The sequence below is a fragment of the Cynocephalus volans genome, chromosome 3, assembly GCF_027409185.1.
Source record: "Cynocephalus volans isolate mCynVol1 chromosome 3, mCynVol1.pri, whole genome shotgun sequence".
Taxonomy (NCBI): Eukaryota; Metazoa; Chordata; class Mammalia; order Dermoptera; family Cynocephalidae; genus Cynocephalus; species Cynocephalus volans.
The window spans coordinates 17669689-17696214 of NC_084462.1; the positions used below are offsets into that span (position 1 = coordinate 17669689).

At 45.4% G+C, this 26526-nt stretch overlaps 1 protein-coding gene across 9 annotated transcripts in view; it reads right to left on the minus strand.

Annotated features, from left to right (window-relative positions):
• Nucleotides 1-1492: 1492 nt before the first annotated feature.
• The window catches only part of IQCE (IQ motif containing E), a 60577-nt gene continuing 35543 nt past the window's right edge, over nt 1493-26526 (minus strand). For 5 of the 9 annotated variants that reach the window (XM_063089370.1, XM_063089373.1, XM_063089366.1 and 2 more), the window contains 9 exons: nt 25371-25475; nt 23066-23156; nt 17987-18154; nt 12710-12733; nt 6879-6989; nt 6009-6130; nt 4731-4831; nt 3552-3647; nt 1493-1893 (listed from right to left, as the gene is read on the minus strand). In XM_063089370.1, coding sequence (XP_062945440.1) covers nt 1766-1893; nt 3552-3647; nt 4731-4831; nt 6009-6130; nt 6879-6989; nt 12710-12733; nt 17987-18154; nt 23066-23156; nt 25371-25475 — 946 coding nt within the window. In that variant the 3' untranslated portion in view covers nt 1493-1765. The remainder of the gene's footprint in view (nt 1894-3551; nt 3648-4730; nt 4832-6008; nt 6131-6878; nt 6990-12709; nt 12734-17986; nt 18155-23065; nt 23157-25370; nt 25476-26526) is intronic. The other 4 variants (XM_063089365.1, XM_063089368.1, XM_063089369.1 and 1 more) reach the window with 4 other exon arrangements.

The following is a 26526-nucleotide window of genomic DNA, read 5'->3' on the forward strand; positions in this document are numbered from 1 at the left end:
TCCCAAGTGGATGAAGTGGAGGCAAAGGTCTACAGAAGGCTCATGTCAGCTATAAATTCCATCAAGTTACCAACCAGTTCAGTGAGTTTAAAAAAAAAAAAAAAAGAAGAAAATTGATTTGGCAGTCCACGGACCAAATAAAGAAAAAAATTAAATAAGCCAGGCCCTTGGCTGGATTTTTCCCCTACCCACTATACAAACAGGGCCTAGTGGAGAAAGGGGCCGGGCAGTGGACTGTACGGCAATGCAGGTCCTTTCACTTTGCTTGGCCCCATCCCAGAGTGACTCTGGAGGACAGGGCTGAACTGGGGAGACCCCTCACCATGTTGGAGCCAGCAGCTTCCTGACCACCATGGAGGAGATCCCTAGCTCAGCCTGACTTCCGCCTCTGAGGGTAATATCAGAAGGCTACCGTGCAAAGAGGATCAGGTGATCTGTTGGGGAAGTGGGGCACACAAGGTATTAAATTATCTCTAGTGGGATAAACCCCTGGGAGGACCCATCAGTTCAGTCTAAGAAAGAGTTTTGTAACATGGATCTCTCCCAAGATGGAAGACCTGTCCTAGGAGATAGGGATTCTGCAGAGGAGACTCAGACACCAGACCTGGGCTATGCAGGGATCTAGATGCCCTTGAGAGCCTGCCCAAGGCCGAGGCTCTCCATTTTTACCCTTCAACGAGGGCTAATCTCACAAACAACCAAGAGACTAGAACTGGGAGCTTCTAAAAGGAACTGTCAAGCTGCTGGGCCTCTGAAGGGATCAGCATGCCCAGCTGTGGAGCTTGTGGCCTGCTCAGAGCCTCCACACATCAAGGGTGATGGGCAAGTCCCAGACACAAAATGAAACTTGCCACCCCCATGAGACTTTGTCCTCTCCTGGAATGAGAGGACTGCCTCCTCGCCCTTCTCCCCCTTGGAGTGACCCCACAGAGGCTAATGTACCTGCCACTGGGCTAGACTTTTCTCTGATGCTTTGTTCAAAACCAAGTGTGATGCTGCTTCTGTGAATACCATTTGGTATTTTCTTTAACTCTTAGTCTACCCAGTGACAAAATCCCACCCAGACTCCTTCCTAGGAAGGGCAGCCCTTGGGGGCAGCACACCAGGGGATAGGGAGGATTAAGGAAGAAAGGACTGTGCAGTGAGGTGGGGGAGGGGGGAGAAGCTCATGGAGTAAGAACTGATTTTGGGACTCTGGTATCTTCAGCTTCTCATTAGCTTTTGAAACGGCTGCATTTTATTGTGGGGATGGGGAGAAGCCTGTCTCATCTCTTACTCTTCCCAGAGGTACAGCAGGGCCTCTCTGCTTAGCTTCCTGGACCAAGGCAGGAGCAAATTCTGGTTGTCACTAGCAGCACTGGCTCCTGAGATGGCAGCTTCTCCCAGGTCAGGGTCAAAGGCAGGCTATAAGTTGCTATGAGACAGTGTGTCTTTGCAGGGCTCCCTGGCTGCCCCACCCTCCCCCCCCCCCAATTTAGGGTAGATGTGTCCGTTGGCAATAAAAAGCCACCATCTGAACTGCAGCCTGAGATGGAGTGATGCTACCCACTTGGCCTTCCCCAGAGAATATAAAATAAAGGTATCTGAGATTCCTTAAACAAACAAACAAGCAAAGAAAACCGATGAAGATGTTGAGGTGTTAAGTAGCTATTGTTCTTTTCCTAACAAGATAAATTATCTCTCCAATTTTAGCTATTATGTCCTCTCCTTTTAACCCTAACCTATCCCTGACAGCCACCACCAGTTGTAGACAATGATGAGGGACCTAGAACGGGGAGGAGATTTTCTTCGTGGGCAGATATGGAGGAATGACAATATCATCGGAGTCGTCAGAGTTGATGTCATCCACAGGACGAGGCACCATGGGCTGCAGCCCCGAGGGAGAGGACTCTGCTGAAATGAACCAGAGAGAGGGAGGTCAGCCGCACCGGCTGCACGGGGTGGGAGCACTCCCAGGGCTGCCTGTCATGGACACATCTGCATTATCAGCTCTTCCGTGGTGGCAAGACTGAGGACACATGCAGAAGTAGCAAGCCACAGGACAGACCTTCAGAGTCAATTTGCACATTATGCCAGAAAGCCCTCTATGACTTCCTAGCCTTCACACTTGGCTCTGAATATTTTGGCATTTCCCCAAATCAAAACACCTGCAAGAGGTGAAGATCTGCCAGCCCCGAAGCAGCTCGGTCTGGGCTGGAGGAACTCCCTGAAAGCCATTCTCACAGCATCATCCCGGGAGTCTGAGCCTTGGGTGGGTGGCTGGCACTTGTGTGCAGATGAGGCTGGCAACCACCTGTGTGCCAAAGAGCCAGCTTCCTGGTTAGACATGCTGGCTTCCGACCGCATGCAGGACAGGAGAGGCAATACCCCGTGCTCGCTGGTAGCTTTCAAACTGTTTGGCTATTCCCCTATTTACACTACTTTTTTCACACACATCTAAACTTTTCACAATCTTTAATCTCCACTAGAATAAGACGCCACCTACAGATGGGAAGGGAATGGGTGACCCCAACTGGCCACCTTGCACTGGGGGCAACATATTGAGGAAGAGGCCAGTTTCCACCACACCAGGAGCCCCATGGTTCCTCGGAAAAGAGCCTTACTCTGCTTAAAAAAATGACAGTAAAAAGTAATCAATCACTGATTTGAGGTTTGAAAAAAGGGAAGGAAATTAAGATTTAACCATACTGCAGATACTGTAACTGTGTCAGTTTTCTGCAATTTTTCAAGAAAATTAATATTAAAGTGGAACCTTATAAAATCAAAAACATCATTTTTCAAGATTATCTTCATTTTTTCCTTTAAAAACACAATCAGCTCAAATGAGGGCTTGATTCACGCTTTCCACACAGACACATTTCCTTCAGTCAATAAAAGCTGAATACCTTGATGCATTCTGCGATAATACTTTTAGAGAGGAGGATGAATCTGCCACTTTAAAGTTACTTACATTTAACAAGAGGATAAAAGGGCAGCATAAATAAACACTTTAGTCCTTATCAAAGGATCTTAAAGGTCACCAAATGCAGGGTCTGGTGAAATCAGCATGAATCGGGTTTTCGGAAACTAATTTAAAGCCTTCTGGGGAGCCTGAGAGTTACAGGACGGCCCAATGGCTTTTCAGCCTTCGTCAGTCTGCACATCCTTCCTTTAAATTCCAGGGCTGCTAATCTTCGTTCATTGAGCTTTACTCAAGGTTTTGGAGAAAATATCAAAGTTCAAAGTTTTCTAGCTCTGACAAAGCTAGAAAAAAATGACCAAAATAGATAAAATGTGATTTCATATGTGATGATTTCCAGGTCAATCATGGTGCAACATTCTCAGCTCACGTAGGAGATTCTCCAAAAGACAGCCCCTAACTGGATCTCTTGGGAAAGGAAGGATAGCACCCAACATAGACAGAGATCGCCAGGCTGAGGGCCCAGTTGCCAGGTCTCACGCAGGCTCAGATTTGTGGCTCTGCTCCTTACTCTGTGGCCCTCCTGTCATCAGAGATTGAGAGTGACCCCTTGGGAAAGCGCACCCTCTGCCCACCATTGGCCCCCACTTACCGAAGCGGGGCTGTGGGGCTGTGGGCTCCTCCCCTGGCTCGTCCTTGTCCTCCTCCTCCACAGCCTCCCTGCTGCTGGCGTCACTGTCCTCCTTCCCTGCAGGGACATGCAGTGAAGTATCTGTTCTGCACAAAGGTGGCCTCCATAATGGACAGGGCCTGTCACCCTTCTCCCATCTGTCTGTCTCACCCTCGCACTTTTTGGTTCAGAAAAACAGCTTCCTGGTGTAGTTCTTCCTCGACAGGAAGTGCTATTCTCTCCCCTCATCTTCTTTCCCTGATCCCATCTTTGAGACCTAAGGACTCAGTACAGAAAAGTCCTTTGCTCAAAACTTTCCCATGCAAGGTCAGTTTGATACCACAGCACCCCTGCATGCCGTATGTGTAAATAAAATCTCAAGACTAAATTTCTCTGTTTAATAACAGTCCCAAATCTCAAAACAGTGCTTTTTAACTTGTATTTAGTTTTACAATAATAGTCAAAACAAGCAGCAGTTGATGAGGGTTTTCTAATTGCAGAGTAAGGTAGAAAGGATCTGAAGTACATTCGTAGAATCATAGATATTTGGGGGCCGAAAGCAACTTTCAGGCTGTCTAGCCCCATTTTCCAGCTTGCACACAAGGAGACTGAAGCCCAGAGACAGGCAGGAACCTGCTGGGGAATGACATATCAGTAGCGGGGTGAGCAGGGACGAGGCCTCCCACCTAGGGTGTGACATCCTGCCAGTTCCAGGGATTTTTTCACTGCGTGTTTTGGGGTTTTAATAAAGCCATAAAGGAAATATGAGCAAAGTTTTACCTAAGAAACAGACAGACAAAGAGGGAAAACACTGGCCCAAGGGAGGGAATCACCTAGCTCCAGTTGGAGCTGAGAACAAAAATAGACACAAAAGCTGTGATGCTGAGACTGTGGGGAACCCAGCCCTCATCACTGACACAGGAACTGTCTCCAGCTGTTGAGCTCAAGGAGTCCCTTGGGGCTCTTCTCTCTTCTCTACAATCCCAGGGACAAGGAACGAAGCTGAGAAAAGGGAGCTTGGTTGAGGGTCTTCCCAGCTTAAGGTGTTGCTTAGTTTGGAGGTGGCTACAGGGAGGTTTGTCCTTTATAGGGCCCCAAGCTTCCTGGAAGGTGGCCGCTGTAGCTGCCCCTAGCATCAGAAACCAAAATGAATGAAATTACCAGAAGCTGCAAGGAAGACTGAAGAGGAGGTTTCTTTGCGTGTGGCTGAAGCAGATCTCCTTTTTGTAGACGCTGCGATGGTTGTTCTTTTATTGGCAGCACTGGAAAAAAGAGAAAAACTCTAGCTGATTCTGACTTTAAAGAATGTAAACCGCTCTAAAGCCTACAGTAGGGCTCTCTAATTGCCTGAAGGCAACTATCCCAGTAAAAGCGAACTCCACAGCCTGCCCCATACACCAAAGCCAGCCCTGTCCACGACGGGCCCTGGTCCTGAAACAGGCTGGCCATGAAGAGCCTCTGATGTGTCCTCTGTTCATCTCTTTGTGGCACATGCTGAGACCAGGCCAGTGGGAATTTTGTAAGCTGGCCTTAGATGTCTTCCTTTGCCCCTCTTGTCTCTGGGTAGGGCCAGTGCCCATTCCCTGTGGATGTGGTGACAGCCACGCAGCTTTCCACCTCTTGGTCATGGCTGATTGCACCAGGGGTGGGTCCCCAACCTAACCTGGGTCCCTGGCATGTCCCAGGTCATATGGTATCAAGGGCATGAGATTCAGACATGGCCTGGCCCTCCTTTTGCAGAGAGAAATTGCTGACTCAAAAGCAATGGGTGGCTGCCATTTTTTGCCATGCAACTGAAAACAGAGCAGTTGTGCAGGAGGGAGAAAGTGTCTGACACGTGGAGTGAAGCAGAGCAGGGAGATGCCGAGAGAGTGAGCCTGCACTTCCCAATCCTGCCTGGCCCACCCAAGCTCAGCAGCATTGCTGCCTGGTACCTGCAAGACAGGCTTGTCCCGACTATAAATTCCACCCTTTGCCTGGGTTGACTTAAGTGGGGTTCTGATTTTTGCAATCAAGAGAGTCCTAACTAATACACTGGGAGGTCTGCAGGAATGGTGCAATTTAGAACTAGCATGTGTTGCTCTAAGAAGGCTTCTGATGACACCTACGTCTTGCTGAACACCAGGATCATGTCACATTTTTCTTTAAAAAGGGACAATTAGCACAAGCCAACAGCCAGTCCACAAACTGATGGTTACCTGAACTCTACGGTATCTAAACCCATTCTATTTGTTTCCTCCCAGTATGAAAACAACTCTAGAAAGGCCTGGTCCTAAGGACCGGAGCTTGTGGCCCACTCTGCATGCACAGTGCAGTAGAAGTTTTTCAAAAGGTGTAACTTTGGCTATGGCTATAGCCAAGGTCCTGGCTCGAAGAAGTGTCTGTGGCCAGCACTCCCCTGTGGCACAAAACAGAGGTGTGCCTGTGACCCTGACTCACCTGTACCTGGCCCGGGCCATGTGTGCCCGGAGGACAGACTGGACAAAGATGATGGCTTCCTCTTGCCTTGGGCTGCCCTCGGCCTGGGCGATGGAGCTTGGGACCCAGGGCAGGGAAGAGCTCTGCAGCAGACAACAGGGAAGAGAACCATTTGGCAACCCTCTGCCAGCTTTGAGTGTGGCACCCTGGGCATCAGGGAACCAAGAAGTTTCCTTTTCAGGTGCTCCACCTCCCCCACCCCTGCCCCAATATTGCTGTTTAATTAGCAACCTCCTGATTGCAGGTTCTTTATTTTTAAACTCTAGAGATTCTTAAAATAAACATCTTGCATTTTTTTGCAGAGGAGGGGGCTGACATATAAAGTGTACATCTTTATTAGTTTTTAAGCTTATGTTAGGGCTGGCTGGTTAGCTCAGTTGGTTAGAACACAGCCATGTAACACCAAGGTCAAAGGTTCAGATCCCTGTACTGCCAGCCATAGCTGCCCCCCTCCCAACCAAAAATAGTTTCTTAGGCTGGCAGCTTAGCTCAGTTGGTTGGAGTACCTTATAACACCAAGGTCATGGGTTCAAATCCCCATACTGACCAGCCACCAAAAAAAGAAAAGCTTATGTCTTCACTGTGAGAGACATGCCACTTGATTCTTCAAAATCAACCTGGCCTCTATAGCTAAATCCACCCGGGGCCTGCACCTGAGGAGTCACCGCTTGGCTTGCATGGGCCTGTGATGGAGCGCAAGGCACACCTACTGAGCAAGAGAAGACTTGAAGGTTGAAACGAGCCCTGTGCTGTTCTTGTTTGATGGGGTATAAGAGGAGAAGCAATGCAGAGAGAACTACTGGGTCTGCGTCCAGCCGCCTTGATGGTTACCTGATTTGGAAAGCCTGGCATGCTGGGAGATTCTGAGCCACATTCTTTGCTTGATAACAGCTTCGCCCGCGCTAGATGTCCCTTGAAAGCTGCCTGAAGCACAATGGCCGCCTGGCAGGGAAAGGAGGAGAGAGAGAAAAATGGATGTGGATTCCCTAGATGGTGGGTACAGACTAAGGGAGATTCCAAGAGGAAAAGCTGTAAGAGCAGAGACAATTACTTCTCTTACCACTGCATAATCACAGGAGAATCTAAAAGAACCTTCTCTCTCTCACTCACCCCAAATCTCCTACAGTGAGAAATATACCAATCCTGCAGGGAGAAAAAGGCACAGATGCCTAATTCCACAGTAAACTGAATCATGGAATATAAATGAATCAGCTGTTAAATACAATTATATTTAACTGCTAATATTAGTCCATCTTTTACAGAGTTTTCACATTGGGATAGTTTATTCTGTTTCATCTACTTTCCATACACATCTTCTAAAATCAAGCAGGGCAGAGCAAGATCTCTACAATGTTCATAAGGGAATTTTTTATCCTCTGACCTTAATCTCAAATAACTTCCTTAAATGTGCATGGATGGGGCCGACCCAGTGGCTCACTCGGGAGAGTGCGGCGCTGGGAGCGCAGCAGCGCTCCCGCCGCGGGTTCGGATCCTATATAGGGATGGCCGGTTCACTCACTGGCTGAGCGCAGTCATAAAAAAGGACAAAAAAAAAAAAAAAAAAAAAAAAAAGTGCATGGATGCTCCATAAGTTCTAAAATCAATGCTCTATTTTAGAGGAAACACTCCATCAAACGATCCTGCCTCTAGACCTGGTTGAAACTATCACAGCTTGACAGAAGACTCTCGTTGCTCTCGAAACACTGTAGGAGAATGACAAGCAAGTACACTAAGCCCTGATACAACAAGAGTTTAGAGGTCTAGATGCTTCCATAATAGCTGTCAAAAAAAGAAAGCACCTTTGTTTTTCCTTGAAGGCAAGGTAAAGAAAATATCATAAACACAGGCTTAAGAAACAAGTACAATACAGGAAGTTGAGAAAACATCAATTGTTAAGGACAAATAACCCACTAAAAGTACAATGATTATTTAGACTAATCCAGGTTTACTAAAGCTACTGCTAGTTACAGGGTGAATTTTGGCACCAGCTGAAGAGGTAATGGTTGCTGAAATTATACCAACTAAAACATGACAGAAAGGGGAGTAAATACCCTTCATGCCACACACCTCCAAATTTAATTCTCACAACAGCCCTATAAAGTAAGTCTTATTATCACCTTACTTTAGAGATGAGGAAACTGAGGCTTAGGGAGGGGATATTCCAAGAGAAAAAGCAAATTATGATAGCTAGCTCACGCTATCTGGTTTATACATGTTATACAGTTCACTGAGTAGTCCCAAATTCATTCATTCACTCATTCATTAAAAAATATTTATTGAATGCCAGGCTCTATTCTAGGAAGTAGGCATAGAGTGTCAAAAAGACAGAGATGGTCACTGCCTCCACAGAATTTGCATTCTAATAGGAGACATAAGCAATAATAATAATAAAGTAAAATATCGGATAGGGATAAATGCTATGAAGAAAAATAAATCAGGGCATGGGGCTGGAGAGTGATGGGGGTAATATAGGGTATTCAGGAAAGGGCTCTCTGAGGAGGTAACATTTCAGTAGAGACCTGAATAGAGTGAGGGAGCAAGACATCCAGAGAGATAGCTTTCTAGGCAGAGGGAGCAACAAGTGCAAAGGCCCCATGGCAGGAATATGCTTGGTATTTTCAAGGAATGCTGAGAAGCCTCCATGTTGGCTGGGGAAGAATGAGCAGGGCTGCAGGGTACCTGGAGAGCACAGCACACAGGGTCTCAGGCAACAATTCTGGATTTGTTCTAAGTGTGATGGGAAGTCATCATGGAGTCATATTACTTAACACTTTAGAATGTTATCCTGCTAGCTGCATGGGGAACCAGCTGTAGGAGGGCAAAAGCAGAGGTGAGGGACCAGAGAGATGACTGCAATGTGTAGACAGGAAGTGAGGTGCTCAGGCTGTGGTGGGGACAAGAGATACTGGAAGAGGGGCTGGATTCCACGTATGTTTGAAAGGCAGAGCTCACAGGCTTTGCTGGAGTGTCAGAGAGAGGAGACAAGGATTTCAGTGCTTTTGTCCTGGGTGAGCGGATAAATGGTGGCATCACTTCTTATGAGGAACACCAGAAGAGTAGGTATGGGGGTAAAAAGTAAGATTTCCACTCTGGACAGGTTCAGTCCAAGATGATTTTACATAACTAAATATGATGGTGCTCAGGTAGTTGGACATATAAGTCTGGAGAGAGTTAAGGGCAGGAGGCTGGAGTCATTACCACAGAGGACTAGCTGAGGTCACTTAGGGAGTGAGTAGAGACAAGGAGAGGCTGCAGTGGACTGAGATGGGGGTGGGGGGGGGACGTCTGCCCAGTGGGCGGGAGGATTCCATCATGGACACAAGTGGAGCTGCTGTACGTGGAAAGGAGCTGGACTTGTAGTCCATTTCATCACTGTTTTCATCTTCCAGAGGCAACGCACACTCTTACTGCCGGCACAGGGGTTGGGGGGACTGCTTGCACCATGTGCTCCTCTTGTGGTGCCACTGGAAAGAGGGTCCTGGGACTCATCCTGCAGCAGCATGACACTTCGCAAGGAAGGCAGAGACATCACAGACACTGAGATGAGAAGCACAGCCAAAAAGAAACCCAAGGACAGAAGGTGTTTCAGGGAGGGGGGTCAGGTATCTCAGGCTGCTGAGAGGTCTAGAGAGGTGAGGACCAGAAAATGGCTACTGGGTATGGCAGCAGATGACACTGTCAGGGATGACTTGGGCTCGACAGGCAGGCTCAGAGAAGGAATGTGAGGAATTGCAGAGCAGGAGTCTGGAGAGGCAGAGAAATGGGGCAACAGCTGGAGGGAGTGTGGGGCAAGGGAGCTCTTCATTTCCCTAAAATGGGGGTTGCCGTAGCACATCTTGCAGAAAAGCAAGCTGATGGCACATGAGGGTAGGGATCACCAGAGGAACAAAGCCCCCAAGTAAGCCAGAGTGGGCTCCAGCACCCTGGGGAGATGCTGGTTTTAGGTAAGAGCGTGGAGGGCTCGTTGTACGAGAGGAATAGTGGATTTGGTAGTGGAGAAGGTGAGAAGAGGAGAATGAGAATGAGCAGAAAGAGAATGAGGAAGGCCTCTCTCTCCCTTTTTTTTGAAGTTTTAAAATTTGTGGTAAAATACACATCAAATTTATCATTCTAACTATTTTAAAGTGTACAATTTGGCAGCAATAAGTACACCCAAGATGTTCTGTGGTCATCACTACTATCTAGAGTTCCAGATCTTTTGAATCATCCCAGATGCCCTGTCCCCATCAGCCATCAACCCTCATTCCCCTACCCCTGGACCCTGGCGACCACTAATCCACTTTCTGTCTCTATAAATTTGCCTGTTCTGGATATTTCATGTCAATGGAATCACACAATGTGTGGCCTTTTGTGTCTGGCTTCTTTCACTCAGCATGATGTCTTCAGGGCTCATGCACATTCATTCCTTTTTATGGATGAATATCCTATTGTATGAACATACCACACTTTGCTTATTAGTTCATGGACATTTGGGTTGTTTCCACCTTTTGGCTGTTACGAATAGTGCTGCTGTAAACATTCGTGTACACTTAAAAAAATTTTTTTTGAACAACTGTTTTTGATTCCTCTGGGTATATGTCTAGTAGTGAAATTTCTGATCATATGGTAACTCTACGTGTAACTTTTTGAGACACTGACAACTGTTTTCACAGTGGCTGCACCATTTCATGTTCCTACCAGCAACACACAGAGGTTCCAGTTTCTCCACATCCTCACCAATGGTTATTGTCCAGTGTTTTGATCATGGCTGTCCTAGCGGGTATGAAGTGGTGTCTCACTGCAGTTGGAAGGTCTCTTTTGACTGCTTCCGTTTCTCAGTGAAATAAGCAGCAGGGTGATCAGCTGAGAGTTGGGGGCGTGGGGAGTTAGAGATTTGAGGAAGTCAAGAATAACATGGTTGTTTCAGGGAGTTGGGGGAGAACTGACAAGAGGGCCACAGGCAGTGCTGAAGGCCCTGTCGCCCGTGGTCACCCACCCTTTCTCCAGTCACATTTGGTGGGGCAGGTGCACAGAAAGCAGGAGGAGGATTTCACTGGAGAAGGAGTTTTGCCAGAGAAGCATGATGGGGTGAGGGGCAGGAATGATGACCCTGGACCATGGGATGCAGGTGGTAAAGAGGGAGGTAAGGGACATGAGCAGGGAATGGGGGATGGGAAAGGAGGGAGGGCCAGTGCCTTAGCAATCTTGGGTCAAGGGAGGGGGCTTAGAACTGTTAGTGTGCAGGCACAATGGAAGAAACTGGAAGATGGGAGGGAAGGGCAGAGAGAGAGAGATCTGAAATTGCCATTGGTGGGGCGAGGGCGAGACCATCTGAAGAAAGCAAGCCAGGGGCCGGCAGGCTAGGTGTTGAGGTACTGAGGTGGTGCTGAGGGACCCGAGGCTGAGGATGAGGCAGTGGCAAGCAGGGACCTTTCCTAAGGGTGGCATGGTGGGCCAGTCTGACAGTCCAGCCACCTGCTAATGCAGGGAGCTCTTGCCATTATAACTGGGACATGAAATGTTAATATCCCTTCATGAAACCACAGGCTTCTGAGGCCTGCAGCAAGTTGACCATACTTGTTCACTGTCTGTTTATTGCAGAGTATGAATTCCATGAAGTCTGGGACTGTGTCACAAGCAGGCCTGGCACATCGCAGGAACCCAGCAAATACTTGTGGATGAATGAAAACGTGCCCAAGGTTAAAGGGCCAGTGAATGGCGCAGGAGAAACGCAAGCTTGGCCGCTGGGCAGTGCTCTCAACCCCGGCTGCACATCAGAAGCACTCGGGGAGCTTGGAAATACACGGATGCTGAGGCCCTGACCCCAGAGATTCTAAATGAATTGGTCTGCCCTGAGACTAAGAGGGGGTCCCAGGGGAGGAAGAAATCAGAGTGAGAAGCCCTGCAACCCACGGTTCACTTGTGACTGTGGCCTTTCCCTTGTGGTCCAAATGGAAATACACTGCTGCCCCCAGTAGCAGCCCGACGGAAGAGGGGAAAGGCCAAGAGCCTCCAAGGCTCTAACAAAATTAAGATTTTATTGTTTAGCTCCTCACTAAAAAAGGGGTCGTGGCTCTACTTTCAAAATTCCATTCATTCGCAGCTGTTCATAAAACATCCAAATCTGCTGTCTGCTCTAACTTCCATCCAGTCTCCCAGCACTCTGTGTTCTGGCCACACAGACCTACTCCTCCTTTTTCATGCTGCTCTCCTGCCTGGGATGCCCTTTCTCTCACCCCTCAGTCCAGTGACTTCTTCCCTATCCTGTGAGGCCCAGCTTTCATGTCACCCCTTGCAGGGACCTCCTGGCCTTCACATGCAGGAACGGCACCCCCCACAGCACCACAAATGCAGCCCTATACCACGTGCCCAAGAGTTGTGCTGACTTGTTTGCCTGTGTGTCTGAATGTCTCTGTGTCCCTAAGGCCTATCAGACTGCTCGACACAGAACTAATGATCAATGAAAGGGTGTTGAAAGAATGAATAAATGAATTGTGAAAGTGTGAAATTATCCAAATATTTATTTGATGTTTCTATTACTTATGTATTTTAATCTTAATGTTGGGTTCTGCCTTGATTTCACGAAATTAAGGACTAATGATTCATCTTTAAATATCCCCTCAGTTATTGTACTGCAAAGTAAAAATATGTATTTTGAAATTGGTAAAATAAACCTTGCTTACCTCATCCAGAACAGCCTTTTTTTTCTGAAATAAAGAAATAAATTATGAATTAACGTGAGAAGGATGAATTTTTCACAGTACAGTTTTCATTGCTGATCTTGCCCTGGCTGCAAGTCAACAAGGGATGGAAAAGCAATCAGGATGCACAGAGCCGATGGCAGCCAGTCCCCGGCCGTGCTCTGTGAGGCTGCACACACACTGACCACCTCCCTCTGTCCTAGCTGGTTGTGCTGAGGAACCAAACTCACTGGTAATGATGATGAATGCAAGAAAACATAAGTAAAGGATGGCAGAATTTGTCAGGAGAATCACACAGGTACTCCAAGTTACACAGGAAGGGACGCCAGTGTCGGCTGCTGCTCCGTGCTGCAGGCTCCAGTCACAGTGACTAGACCAGGCCCAGACTGTGCAGCTAAGAGGTAACTAGGGCTTGGCATGAGAAAGTCCTTTCCCACTGCAAGAGCTATCCTGATGTGAGATGTCCTCTCTGAGTGCGTCCCAGAATTCAAAGGCTGGACGCTGCCTGCTGGTGACGTTGCACAGGGGACTCCCATTCGGAGGTCTGGATCACTGGCCCCCAATTTGACCAGTTATCAAAATCACCCAGGGATTTAAGAAAAAAGTTCCTCAGGATGCAGCTGGGATATGCTGAATCACAATCATCAGAGATGGGCCCTAACAGTAAGTATTTTTATAAATGTAAATGAAGCTGATGTCTTTCCAATGTGCAACTGCTCAGATTATAAATGTGCATTTAATGACCACAACTACATGACACATACATTAGCCAGCTGATTTTCAATATTAATCAGAGTATATGGCCCACATTTGTTGCAGTAAAAGGATCTGTCCCTTGAGAGATTAAGAAAAAACTGATTACAAATAATAGCAAGATGTAAAAAAGAAGCAAAGAAATATATGTTTAATAAAAGTAACATAAAGACTCTGGCAAAGATAGTGTCAAACACCAGAAAAGGACAGATAATGGCCAGGATCTGGGGTGGACTGGAGAATGAGAAAATCTAAATATTGAGCATGAAGAGCATCAAAGTTGAAGAACAGAAAGGTAGCATGCCTTGAGAAAGATGGAGAAGCAGCCATTGTGCCCCTTCCAGAAACTGACTTCCTGAATCAATGTGTGCTGGACCCGAGCTTACTGAGGCAGGTGATGTCAAAAGTGGCTTGCAGTTCACCTTGTTTCAGCTGTGGTGTGGACCATACCAACAGACTGAAAACCCAAGTGGAGTTCACAGTCTTCCTGGGAGGAGCTCAGCCCGCTGTGAATCCGAGAGGTGAGAGGAGGGGAGTGGGGACTAGGACTTAAGTCCAAGCATCCTGAGTTCTAATCAAGCGGCCTATCAAATGCTTTACTCTCAGACATCTTCCTAGATGTATACATATTTGAATTTTTTGAGTCCTTTTAGAGCAGCATCTTGAAATGAAAATAGAAAAGACTCACTTCGCCTGAGTCAAGAAGTCAGCCCTGCTTGAGCTCCTGCACAGGGGGGAGAGAATGGAGACCAGCGAGGTCTACACGGATGTGCTGAGGGTCTGAGGCGAGGAGCAGGACGGCCTGGTGAGCAGCGAGCAAGGGCAGTGCTCTCACAGCACCTGTCTTACATCTGAGCTTTAATTAAGCAAAGAGTCAACTGACCAGAGAAAGGTGAGAGGAAAAAGAAACGCACATACAGGTAAGTTGCTTTCAAGAACCCAGTGCCTCAGCAATGGCCAATTCCAGGTCTGCAGAGAGGAACACACAGGCTGCTTGGGCATCTTCTTATGTGAAAGCAAGGATGTGCTCGGCAGGATGAAAGCCACAGGAGCCAGATCAAAGGGGCTCCCAGAACCAAATGAACATTAAAACAAGAATAGTGACTGCAATTAATTTAAAAAGACTGAATAAACAAAAGAATTTGAGTCCATAGTAATACTCCTCCACCCCTCAGAGAAAGAGAGAGACTTACTTGCCTCCACAAGAGATGACTATTAGAACAATACCTTACTCTGAAACCAGTGCTCACTTAGTACCTGAAGGGAAATAACTAAGCATTAACCCTGCCTGCTTAGGAGGACTTGGAGTTTATGCCCAACAATAAGGAAAATTCTGCTTTACAGAAGAGAACCAGCTAACGAGCATTAAGTAGAAGGATGGAACTGGAAAAAAGCCACCCTTCTGCAACCACCTGAAACAACTGATTGAGGTAAGGATTTATAACAGATGCTAAAGCCATTAGGTGACAGGTGGGAGGGACAGGACACTTACTGGGGGCCAAATCTTCACTCTGCAGATTAGTGGTTAATTACCAAGGTCAAAATGCTTCTTTAAAATGGCAAAAACTAGCAGCCATGACCTTAAGCAAACGATCAAAGTTAGAAACACAAACAAGGGACTAGCTGGTCTCATCTGTATCTTGAGGTGATGTGATATACACAGCTTTACCCACGAGATATTTTTGCCAAAGATGTTTAACCTGAATCAAATCAAGCCTGTAGACCTAATTCCTCATTTATAGGAAATAAAGGGGACAGGGGAACAAGTTAAATGACACCACGAGGAAACAATCACATCCAGGATGTGGAACATTCTATAAGACACTAACCTGCTCTCTTCAAAAAGAGAATGTCCTCTATAGTGACAGTTGGGTGGGATGTTTTAGGTTTGGTTATGGGTAGATGCAGTAGTGTAGTCTGTGTGGTACTTTGACTGTATTCAATGTCAGGGCTGTCTGTGAGTGCCTCTGTGGCCTAGGCACTGGAGTGCTCAGCAGTTCCTTGCTGAAGTGAGTGATACTGGGCTAGGCCATCAGGGTTTTGAGCTCTTGAGAGAAATGCTGGGTGCCCTGTTGATCTTTGGCTGAAGTGGGTGACCCTAGGCAGGCTCGCTGGCACCCAAGCCAGGATCCTGTGACTCTGTTAGATGCACTGGGGTGCTCTGAAGCTCCTCAGCTTAAACAGGTAACCCTGGGTGGGATTTCTGGGGGTTGAGATTAGGACCTTGGACTTTGAAGGAGATAGTGAGGTGCTCAGCAGCTCCTCAGCTAGAGTGAGTGACTCAGTGTAGTTACTGGGGCTTTGGGCTGGGCCCTGTACCCCCAAAGGAGGCACTGGGGAGCTGTGCAGCTGAAGTGGGCAACACTAGGCAAGGTCATTGCAGCTGTGGGTAGAACCCTATGCCTCCAAGAGAGATGCTGGGGTACTCTGCAGTTTCAATGTTGAGGTGGGCCACTCTGGGTGAGGTTGCTGGGTTCGTGGTTAGAGCCCTGCATGTTCAAGAGGGAGTGAATCTTTCTCCTCAAAAGCTGTTCAAGCATTAGGAGAAGCAACTGCTCCACCAGATGCCTAGGCATAAATGTAGGGATACTAGAAATATGAAAAAACAAGAAAATATGACACCCCCAAAGGTATATAATAATTCCCTTGCACCAGAACCCAAACAATAGGAAACCTATGAAATGCTTGAAAAGGAATTCTAAATAATAATCTTAGGGAAATTCAATGAGATGCAAGAAAATTCAGATAGATAACACAATGAAAGGAGAAAAACAATTCAGGATCTGAAGGGGAAATTTGACAAAGAGATATCTTAGAAAAGAACCAAGCAGAGCTGTTGGAACTGAAGAATTCATTCAATGAAAAAAAAAAAAAAATACAACTGAGAGCTTAAGCAACAGGCTGGAGCAAGCAGAAGAAAGCATTTTCGAACTCAAAGACTTCTGAGTTAGGCTATATAAAATGTATAATTAGACATTTAAAAAAAAAGAAAAAAAGGCAGGTGACTGTTATAAATCACAGTAAGGAGATTTAAACAACCAAATATAAGCCTTTGACTGAATGTGGATCACAATCCAATCCATGGATCACAATCCTTGACTGAATACTGACTTGAAACAGCTATAAACAGCATCTTGGGATATTTAGAGAAATGTGAATATGAAGAGGCTATTAGATGATATCATAAAATTATTGTTAAATTCCTAGGTACAATAATGATATTGTGGTTAAGTAGGAGAATGTCCCTTTTTTTTAGAAGATATATGTGCTCATGTTTCATGTCAAAAACTTACTTTCAAATGGTTCTGGGAAAAAAAATATACATAGAAAAAATTATGGCTAAATGTTACTACTGTTGAATCGAGGTGGTAGCAAGAATTAGTATGCAGTTGAATACACTGAAGTCTTTCAACTCCTCTGTAAGTTTTAAAATTTTTCATAATAAAAGCTGAGAAGAAACAATGATAAAAAAAACTCCAATGGCAACCTGCTGGAGCTAGGATCTTATACTATTCAGGCAAGTAGAGAACTTCACAGTTTTTGTTTGTCCAACTGGAAGAAAAAAGGCAGTGAAGTTTTTGTAACACTGGGTAGATCTTTCAGAGCATTTAGCTCATCCAAGGAGTCCTCTAAGGACTAAAATCTCAGTGGCATACATGCCTACAGAGCCACCCCAGGAACTCAGGAAGGGAACCCCACTCCTCCATCTCCCCCACTTTACCTGGTGTCCTGGGCTCCTCATATGTCACCCCAGTTTACCCCAGTGCAGATTCACAGCTCCTCAGATTCCCCCAGAGTCTGAGGAATATGTGCTTAGCTTAGAGGGGGAGGCTTCCTGTCCTGCTGGTGTCTGCTAAGGAGCAGCCTATTAAGGCAGAGTTTTCATATTCCTAATAAAACGGGCAACTCCTCTGAGCTGCTTCCTCTCAGGGAGCCTCAGAAAAGGGGCTGGCAGTGGGGAGTTAAATTTTCCACAGTTGTTAGCAGTCAACCTGACTAGGTGTTCCTAAGGTCTCCAGTTCTGTGCTCAGGGCTGATGGGAGTGGTTCCAGAATATAGTTGGCGGTTGTTCCTGTGCCAGTCTCTCTTGTGACTTACCCGGCCTCTTGAGCCACCTGCCACTGTGTGTGACAGAGTAGGTGAACTAACAGAGGATTTCTGGGACAAGCCACTAGCTTGTTTCCATCTGGCAAGTGGAACCCTGCTCATCCTTCAAGGACTAGCTGAAAGGTAACCCTTCCTGGATAGCCCCCCTTTGCCCTTTCCTTGCCAGCAGGATGCAGTATTCCCACCACTGGGATTCCGTTCCCCTACCCCAGCATTGATCACATTGCATTATTTTCATAATGTCTTCCCTACATTGTCCTCCATGTCAACAGCACCTAGCATGCAGCCCAGCACATCAAAGGTACATGTTGGTTGAATGCATACATGAACAACAAAATGGTTTCCACAGTTTGACAAACCGACTCAGCATGTGCCCTGGGTCTTCCCAGGAAACCTCACCTTGTGTTTGTATACCTTCCACCGGGCCTGTAGGATCCTGGCAGCAGCGTCTCTTCTCCCATCAGAGCAGGGGGAGGAGGACTGAGAGAACCTCTCCTCACTTAAATCTGGTTCAGAGTCTTGCTGAGAGTGCCTGCTGCTGGCAGAGGAAGCTGGGAGTTCTTGGGTCTGTGGAAATTGAAGGTGTAAAAGGATGATAAAGCTGGGCAGGGAAGATCAGTATCAGGTGAAGGGACAGGATATTACTCTGCATGATGGCAAGCCATGCTTATCAGATGAGACATTAATTTAGAGGAAAAATCTGTCCCTACATCATTCACCATGCCATATGACAAACATCTCTGGAGAAACAATGTACATGCTAGCTAGTAAATGGATTTAGACTTGTTTTTCATTAAACTCCCTAAACTCTGTCTGGTAGCAATCTCCTGGGAGGAAGACAGGATGATATCACCTGTAGAATCTAAAAGACAGCTTATTCATGGTAATACACTTTCTAATCTCAGTCGCATTCCATTATTGCAAAAATTATCTGTTTTTCTGGGGTCCTTTCTTTGATCCTTTCATTTAAGTTTAATACTGCATCACAAAAATGGGATTTCTGGGATTAAAAGCAATATATTTCTAGCTTGATTTTTTAAGATTGAAAATGCAGGAATCGCTATTTTGACCACTGAAATAACACTAATTTCCACCACTTATGGGTCCAAATTTATTATCCAAAAGGACACTTCTCAATAAAAATAAAAATATTGGATTGTTGTTCTCACATCAAAAATGCAAGCTCAGTGGAGACGCACGTTTTTGCAGAAGGCCCTCACCATGAGAGAGACACGAAACTGCTAGAGTCCACACCCAGGTAAAATGCCTGGTGCAGATGGCCTGCCAAATGACTTGGACAAAACGCACTCAATGGATTAGTGTATTAACCAAGTTTTTTTATTTTCTGTATTTTATGATGCTTTAACATCTTGGGGCCATGGTGACCCTGGAGACTGCCCCTCCCAGGGCCCAATGATTCTGAGAGAGTAAATGACTTGCTTTCAAGCACGACTTTCATATGCAGCCAATCAATTACCCACACTCCAACCACCTCCTTTCTCTAACTCTCACACACCGCGCCAATATGCTTCCTGCCCTAAATCACCCAGGGTCAGACACTAGACAACTACAGACCACCCCTACGGCCCAGAGCCCACCAGAGTTATTCAAACCAGCCAATCCCAAGCCTGCTCAGCTGCTCACCTGCCTCACCTGTTCCTTCTCACAATAAAGCCTCTGGGCCACGCTTGCCCTCCATTCCCCTGCCTCCTGACTGAGCCGGTGCTGCCCTGTGTGGCCCTGCATGGCGGCCCTGCCTCCTGTTTGGAAGGACCTGTGAGTATAAACTTCTTCCTTCATGCCAGTCATTTCTTTGTGTTTCCTACCATCCCAGATTAAGACAAATCCAGGCACATTTTAACCCAGTCAGCTGTTACCGGATCTCTTTAGGTGTGCTCACCAAGTCACTCTGTGCCAACATCCCCGACACTCAGCTTCAATATTCTGATTTTGTTACCCTAAGAAGAGCCTCATCTCCTTCCCTCAATTCTAACACATTTTCAGACCTTCGTTCCACTAAAGTGAGATAAGAATCTGTCAACGTGTGGACTGTGCCAATGTGAACAAAAAGTTAAAACCGGTTACACAGAAGATAAAGAACATTTACTTAATTAAGTCTGGGCAGATAGCTAAAAAAAATCTAAATTTTGTATGCATACAAATTCCTTGAGGCAAGCGTTAAAATACTGACTCCCATCTCTCCATTTAAACCTATAATTAATCATTCACATACAAATGCTGAAAGAGATTCCCCTGTTTATAATTTAGAACATTGACTACTCCCTATTAATCCCATTCTTCTTTTTCTTTAAAATGGAAATTTTTTTTAAGCAGAAAAAAAGCAAAGCTAATACATGTTTATTATAAAAAATTCAGACAATACTAAAAGAAAGTAAAAAAGTGCTTATAGTCCCACCAAGCAGAAAAAGCTATATTTTGTCAGTCTTTCCAGACGTTTTTCTAAGTATAATTTTTTTTTAATGAAAAGGGATCAATGCTATGTACTTTTTTTTGGTGGGAGGAGAATAATTTCTATCAAACAATAGGTCACAGGCATCTCTCCATGTCAGTAAAGAGCCATCTTATCCTTTATAATGGATGTATAAGTCTATTCCACTGACTAAGTGCATCACTATTTAATAATAAATTTCACATTTATGGCTCTTCAGTTTGCTGTATGTTTTCGCCATTGTGAACACGACTGCGGTGAGCATCCGAGTACTGATATCTTTCAGAGGGTGCGGGTTACTGTCTTTGGCCCCATTCTTTGAGAGAATAATGGGAAGGAAAACTGGGACCCTCAGTTTGTTCCTGATTTTTATAGGAACACAAAATCTCAAGGTCATATTATAAGATACCAAAATAAAAAACAGCGAGTGTAATTTTGACACTAAGCAAAATCTCCTAAAGCCTCTGTCAGGAGAAGGGGAATAACTGATTAAGGGTCTAATTCCTTGAGGTTTTCCTTAAGGAACTGTTATCAGGAGTCCCCACTGACATGGCAACTCTGCCTTGAATTGCGTTAGTGGAGGATTTATATCCCAAATTACTGAAGTTAACAAAGAGAATGCAGCAAACCCCACAGTAAAGATCCTCCCAGGAAAGGAGCGGCCCAGCAGCATCTGAGCTAGGCCCTTCCCAGGCGGTCAGCACGTGACAGTCCAGAGGGACGAGGAATCTACACCAACAGTCATTTTTCCTGACTTGATTTGTGTACAATTAGTGCACAGGGGGAAATCGGTGTGAAGATGATCTTTTCTGTCTTCAAATCAACCTGTTAATAAGACAATAGGACAAACTTGTTTTTCTATCATTTTGAGGACCTGTACAAAACCTGAGCAGGCCAAAGAGAGAAGGGTCTTCAACAACCAGATAAACTCCATGAACAAAGTCATTCTTTCCAATTCTGCTGTATGGGAAAATATTTTTTTCCCTAATGGATATATGACTTTGCGTGGAAAGTTCTAAAAATACACAGCAACATCTATATTTATTTACTGTTTTGAGTGCCTCGCAGGAGTCAGGGTTACCAGAAGTAGACAAGTCACACATCAGTAAGCCCTGTGGATTCAATGAGCACCCAAATTGGAAAAAAAAAAACTTTAATAAAGGCCCTGAAAATGATGTGGAGCCCAGAGAAGACACTCAAGCCCAACTCTGTCACACAAAATGCCACAGCTGGAAGACACTCAGCCTGGGGTTGTATCTATCTGGGCAGACAGTGTGGACATTCAGGTAGGCATGCATGTGGCCTTGTGAAAAGTGATGGTCACATGGAGAGTGGCTAATTCCCTGGACGTTGGAACAGTGATTCTGTGTCACTTAGAACATTATCCATAGCGCTGGAAAAACTACCACAGAAACATGCCCACAGAGATAGCACAAAAAATATACTTTACTGAGCAAAAAGGGATTGAGATGGACTCACACTGTTCAACCCGCACGCTGGTCAGCAGGGTGTGTCAGGATCAAGGTCCCTGTGCGACCTGTGCGGGACCCAGTTAGCATGCACTGTGAAAACCCATAGTTTTTTTTTTTTTTTTTGCTTAACTGGCAGTGCTGTGGTTTGTCTCAATTTGCAACTAAAAATGTGCTAATCAGCTTTTCCAAATTCCCTTTTAGTTTTCTTCTTTTTCTTGTGCTAGAGTTGAAGTACACATAGCCTCATGTGCTAAAAGAAGAGGCCTTAAAATTAAGAAGCCAGCTAAGGAAACGAAACTAGCCTTAGAAGAGGAAGTCCAGTCCATATTTAAAACAAAACAAGCAAACAAACAAACAAAAACTTTTATTTTCAATTATTAGCAGATAACTCAGTCCTGCAGCCTTGCTAAGCCCCATTTTCTTTGAGGCCAATGATAATCCCCATTAGATAACCTGTTACTGAAACAGTAAGTCGTTTCTGAAACAACCGAGCTTCATGGCTAAACTGTTGCCAAGGTAAAGATCTAGCACTGTAATAGATTCCCAAGGTACAACTCAGGTCATAAAGGGATTGCAAAGAGGCTACTGTGATAAGCTCTCTACCCATCTCTAACATGTGCTCTGTTTTGGACTTTCCCAGACTAAATAGGTTTCATCTATTATACATTGACATGACAGTCTCCTCTTGGAGCAAACTGCAGCCACAGGGTTTTAACACCTAAGTTACTTATTCTTTGTTTGAATGGATATCAGATTACACCTACCATCTGAAGAATCTATTTATTAGAAAAAAAAGAACTAGTGAGGAGGTGCTTTCTAGCCAATAGCAGTGCAAGTGCAGGTAGCACTGGGCAAATGGGAACCAGGGGGCTGCTTCCTTCACCCCTCCAGGGACACAGGGAAGAGCCAGGGGACCCTCACAGCCAAAAAGACCCTGCCTCTGCTGCAGCTGCCTCTTTGTGGCATCCACACAAATGGAGGGAGTGGAGGGGACAAGGAAGGTGTGTCTGCTGAGTGTTACCTCTGCCCTGCCTTTGAGGTCCTCACCAGTCACTGAACACTAAACACTGCGAAGTTCAGTGACAGGCAGGCAGGCTGCAGGAGAGGACCTGCCCCTGCCCAGAGAGCAGTGCCCTTCAAACCGTTCATCATCAGTTTCATATTCTGGAGAAAATGTACCGCCGCCGGGCTGGGTGCAGGAGAGCCTCATTAAGTATGCATTTCTTCCCCTCCAGGGCCTTTGCAAACTCCTCCCCTTCTCAGTAGACAAGCACTGTTGCATGACTAAACTTTCTGCATATTTTAGGATTGGGGAAGATCTTCATTCACCAGCTCAACTATCTAAGACTTGAATACTAATGTGAGAAGCCAACCCACTGACAATCAAGGAATCCAGAAGTCTAGACTTGTATATATATGATTTAAGTTATAAAAGAAAACTGGATTGTCAATGTTATAGTCAGGGAAAACTCTGAGTATGAAAATAATCCTGTATTAGCTGAAAGTCCCACCACGCCTAAACAGGAGATTAAAAAAAATACAACAACCATGCTGTACCTCACGAGTAATTTCCATGGGATCATCCTTCTCTTCTTTCTTAATTTCTTCCAGTTCTTGACACTTGCTGGTAAGTATTTGAATTTCCTCTCTAAAGTGGAAAGGAAAAAGACACCTTACTTTTCACCATGGATGAATGGCCATTGTGCGGTAGGATAGGCAGTCCATGTTTAGAGAGAAATATGCTGGACAGCCTGCAGAGAGCATGCAAAGCTACCTCTCGCTGAGCTACAACCCAGCTGCACCAGAGACCTCTCTGCAGGATGGTGCTTTCTACTGTGTCTCCTGCTCTGATCTGGAAGCTCCACCACAGTGGGGCTGAGGGGCGCCAGGGCCCAGCACCACTCCTGAAACATTGTAAGAACTCCAAAAAATATTCGTCGTATGCATGATGAATAGGTGGGTGAAGTGGGTTAGAAATCTTGATTCTCCTTTGATCTTAGAATAGGATTTTTAGGTAATGCATGAATGAGCCAAAGGTCTTGAGTAGGGGACAAGAGTCCACAGATAAGTTTGGCAAAAGCCATCTAATCAATTCTAATCACTGTTTAGGGATGGGATTGTTGTGTACTTTGACTGTTTTAGGTTGCTGGTTTGATTCTGGCTTGAATGACTATTGACTATTTAACCTACTGATTGTTCTTAAGATATGTTAAGGAAACTGCGTGAATGCTGTTTAAATATGCTAAGGAAATTGCTATAGGAAGTATGTAGAAAAGAAAATGTTTCCTAAGGACAAGCAGTTTGTTGGTGAATTGATGTAACTTTTTACAAATTACATTCTGGAATGTCACATTGTTAATTTACTGCTGTTACAAGTTTTATTTTATTTTATTTTATTTTTTGTCTTTTTGTGACCGGCCACACCACGCTCAGCCAGCGAGCAAACCGGCCATCTCTATATAGGATCCGAACCCACGGCGGGAGCGTCGCCGCGCTCCCAACGCCGCACTCTCCCAAGTGCGCCACGGGGTCGACCCTGTTACAAGTTTTAAACTGCCTGTTTTTATGTCCTTCTTTAATGATTGAATCAACTGATTTTTCTTGTGAGACTTCCTTGTCTTGTCAATAAAAAGAAAGGGTGATTTTGAATCAGGGCTGCTCCCCTGATGGGCATCAGTCCCTCCAGAGGCTGCTGCTTCCCTGATGGGCGGCAGTCCCTCCAGGCCTCATTGATGGTACTTTGAATGAATTCTTTCTTTCTCTTTTTTCCATCTCGGTTACACAGAGGAAAGTGTAACAGGTAGGTATCATTTGGGCTTTTAATAAACAATGAATGGAAGAAATGACAACTTATGTCCTTACTACAGACACGAAAGGCAAAGTAAAAGTAATTCATTTCCCCATACTTGCACTTTCTGATTTAGTTTCATTTTAGGCTTGTCAAAATTTAGTCACATTTTTCCTGAAAATAAAATGTTTAATTTATTCCAGTAATCTTTGTCTTACTAATTATTCTGAGTGCTAAATATTTCTGCTCATATTTCTAGTTTTTTCCTGCATTTTAAAAAATTGAGATAAAATTCATAACATAAAGCTCACTATTTTAAAGTGTACAATCAAGTGTTTTTTAGTATATTCACACTGTTGTGCAATGATCACCACTATCTAATCCCAGAACATTTCCACCACCTCAAAAGGAAACCCCACACCTTTGGCAGTCACTGTCTACCCCACTCCGCCAGCCCTTGGTAACCTCTCATCTACTTTCTGTCTCTACGGATTTTGCCTATTCCAGACATTTCATATAAACAGAATCCTACAATATGGGGTCCTTTGTGACTGGCTTCTGTCACTGGGCATGTCTTTGAGGTCCATCCACGTTGTCACATGTGTCAGTGCTCCCTTCCTTTTCATTCCTTTGTCTGCAGAGACCTCAGTTTGTTCATCCACTCATCAGCTGAGGGACACTTGGGTCATTTCCACTACCTGGCTCTTGTGAGTAGTGCTGTTAGGAAGGAGCATAGAGGCACCTTCCTGAGGAGGTAACTGACACCTTGGTCGTCCTGACCAGAGACAAGCACAGGGCATGAAATCACGGTGCACTCTGAAGCTGCACACGGGGGGCATAACCGGAGCGGAGGATGCACGTAGGGGAGTTGGCCATAATGCCAAAGAGGCAAACACTGGCCGGATCACGAAGAGCCTTCTCCAGAGTGGGAGTTTTTACTCTGAGGGTAACTGACAGATTTTAGGAAGAGGAGCTGTGTTGAGAACTGATGGGGGTGGGGGGTAGCATGTAGAAGCAAGAAGAGTTGGAATTGGGTAGATTCTCTTTAAAAGCTCTAACTCTCAGTTCACTTACTTCAAAGCCTCCTCTCGCTGTCTTCTCTCCTTCTCACCTTCCCTCACATTCTCCAGCTCCTTCTCCAAATCAGCTTTTGTCTGCAGTAGCTGCTGTACTTCCAAACTGAATACACAGAATCAGAGACATTTCAGTATTCGTTAAGATGAAAGATTGTTACAGAGCAGGAAAACGTTTCAGAAAAATTGTGGTTCCACTTCCTACCTTAGGACAATGGACCACAGGGAAGAAGGGTCAAGAAAGACCCTTATTTCTAATCACACAGACAAAGAACAGACCTGGGGTCCTGACTCCCCATCAGCCAGTCCCTCAGTCACTCAGACATGTATTGAGCACCTACAGTGTGCAAGGGACTGTCACGTGCTGGGGATCAACATAACACCAGACAAGGTCCTGTCATGTCTGGCCTCACAGTCTAATGGCAGAGGCATCAATCCAATGGTCACACATTTCAGCATGTTCCTGTACCTGCCATGAGTGTGCTGAAGGCAGATGTAGGGTCTGGCACAGGGAAGGAGCCTGCTCTGGACTGTGGCGCTGACTGTGCTGGGACTGAGGACAAGGAGGGTGACCCAGGCATACACAGCTGAACTGCTCCCAGATGGGTTTTCTTGTGTCCCATGTGTGGCAAAGTGGCCACAAACAAGACCTTGGCTTTAGAACAAGACCTCTGTATGAACCACAGATGGACTGCTTACTGTCTGTGTTACCTAACTTTTCAAAGTCCCTATTAATCTCCACATTAAATAAGATAAAACTGCTTGAGTGTGTAGCAGAGTGCCTGTAACATACTGAGGGGTCAATAAATGGTAGCTATTATCATGTCAGATAGCTTAAAATCTAATCCCAGAGATTATTTACCTTTTAAAATGACTAGCTTAATTTAAAAGCTTTTAAGGAAATACTAATTTTTTTACAATGAGCCTATCATTCATAAAAATGCACTATGAGACTTTCATTGGAGGTGAAAGGACAGTGGAGTATGAAGGAAGGTGACAGAGAACTTATTAGGCTGGAAGACATCTAGTAGAGTTCTTCTTAGACCCTAATGAACACACAGATCACTTGGAGATCTCATTAGATACAGAGTACAATTCAGAGGGTGTAGGGCAGGACTGAGATCTTGTGTTTCTAATCAGCTCCCAGGTATGCTAGG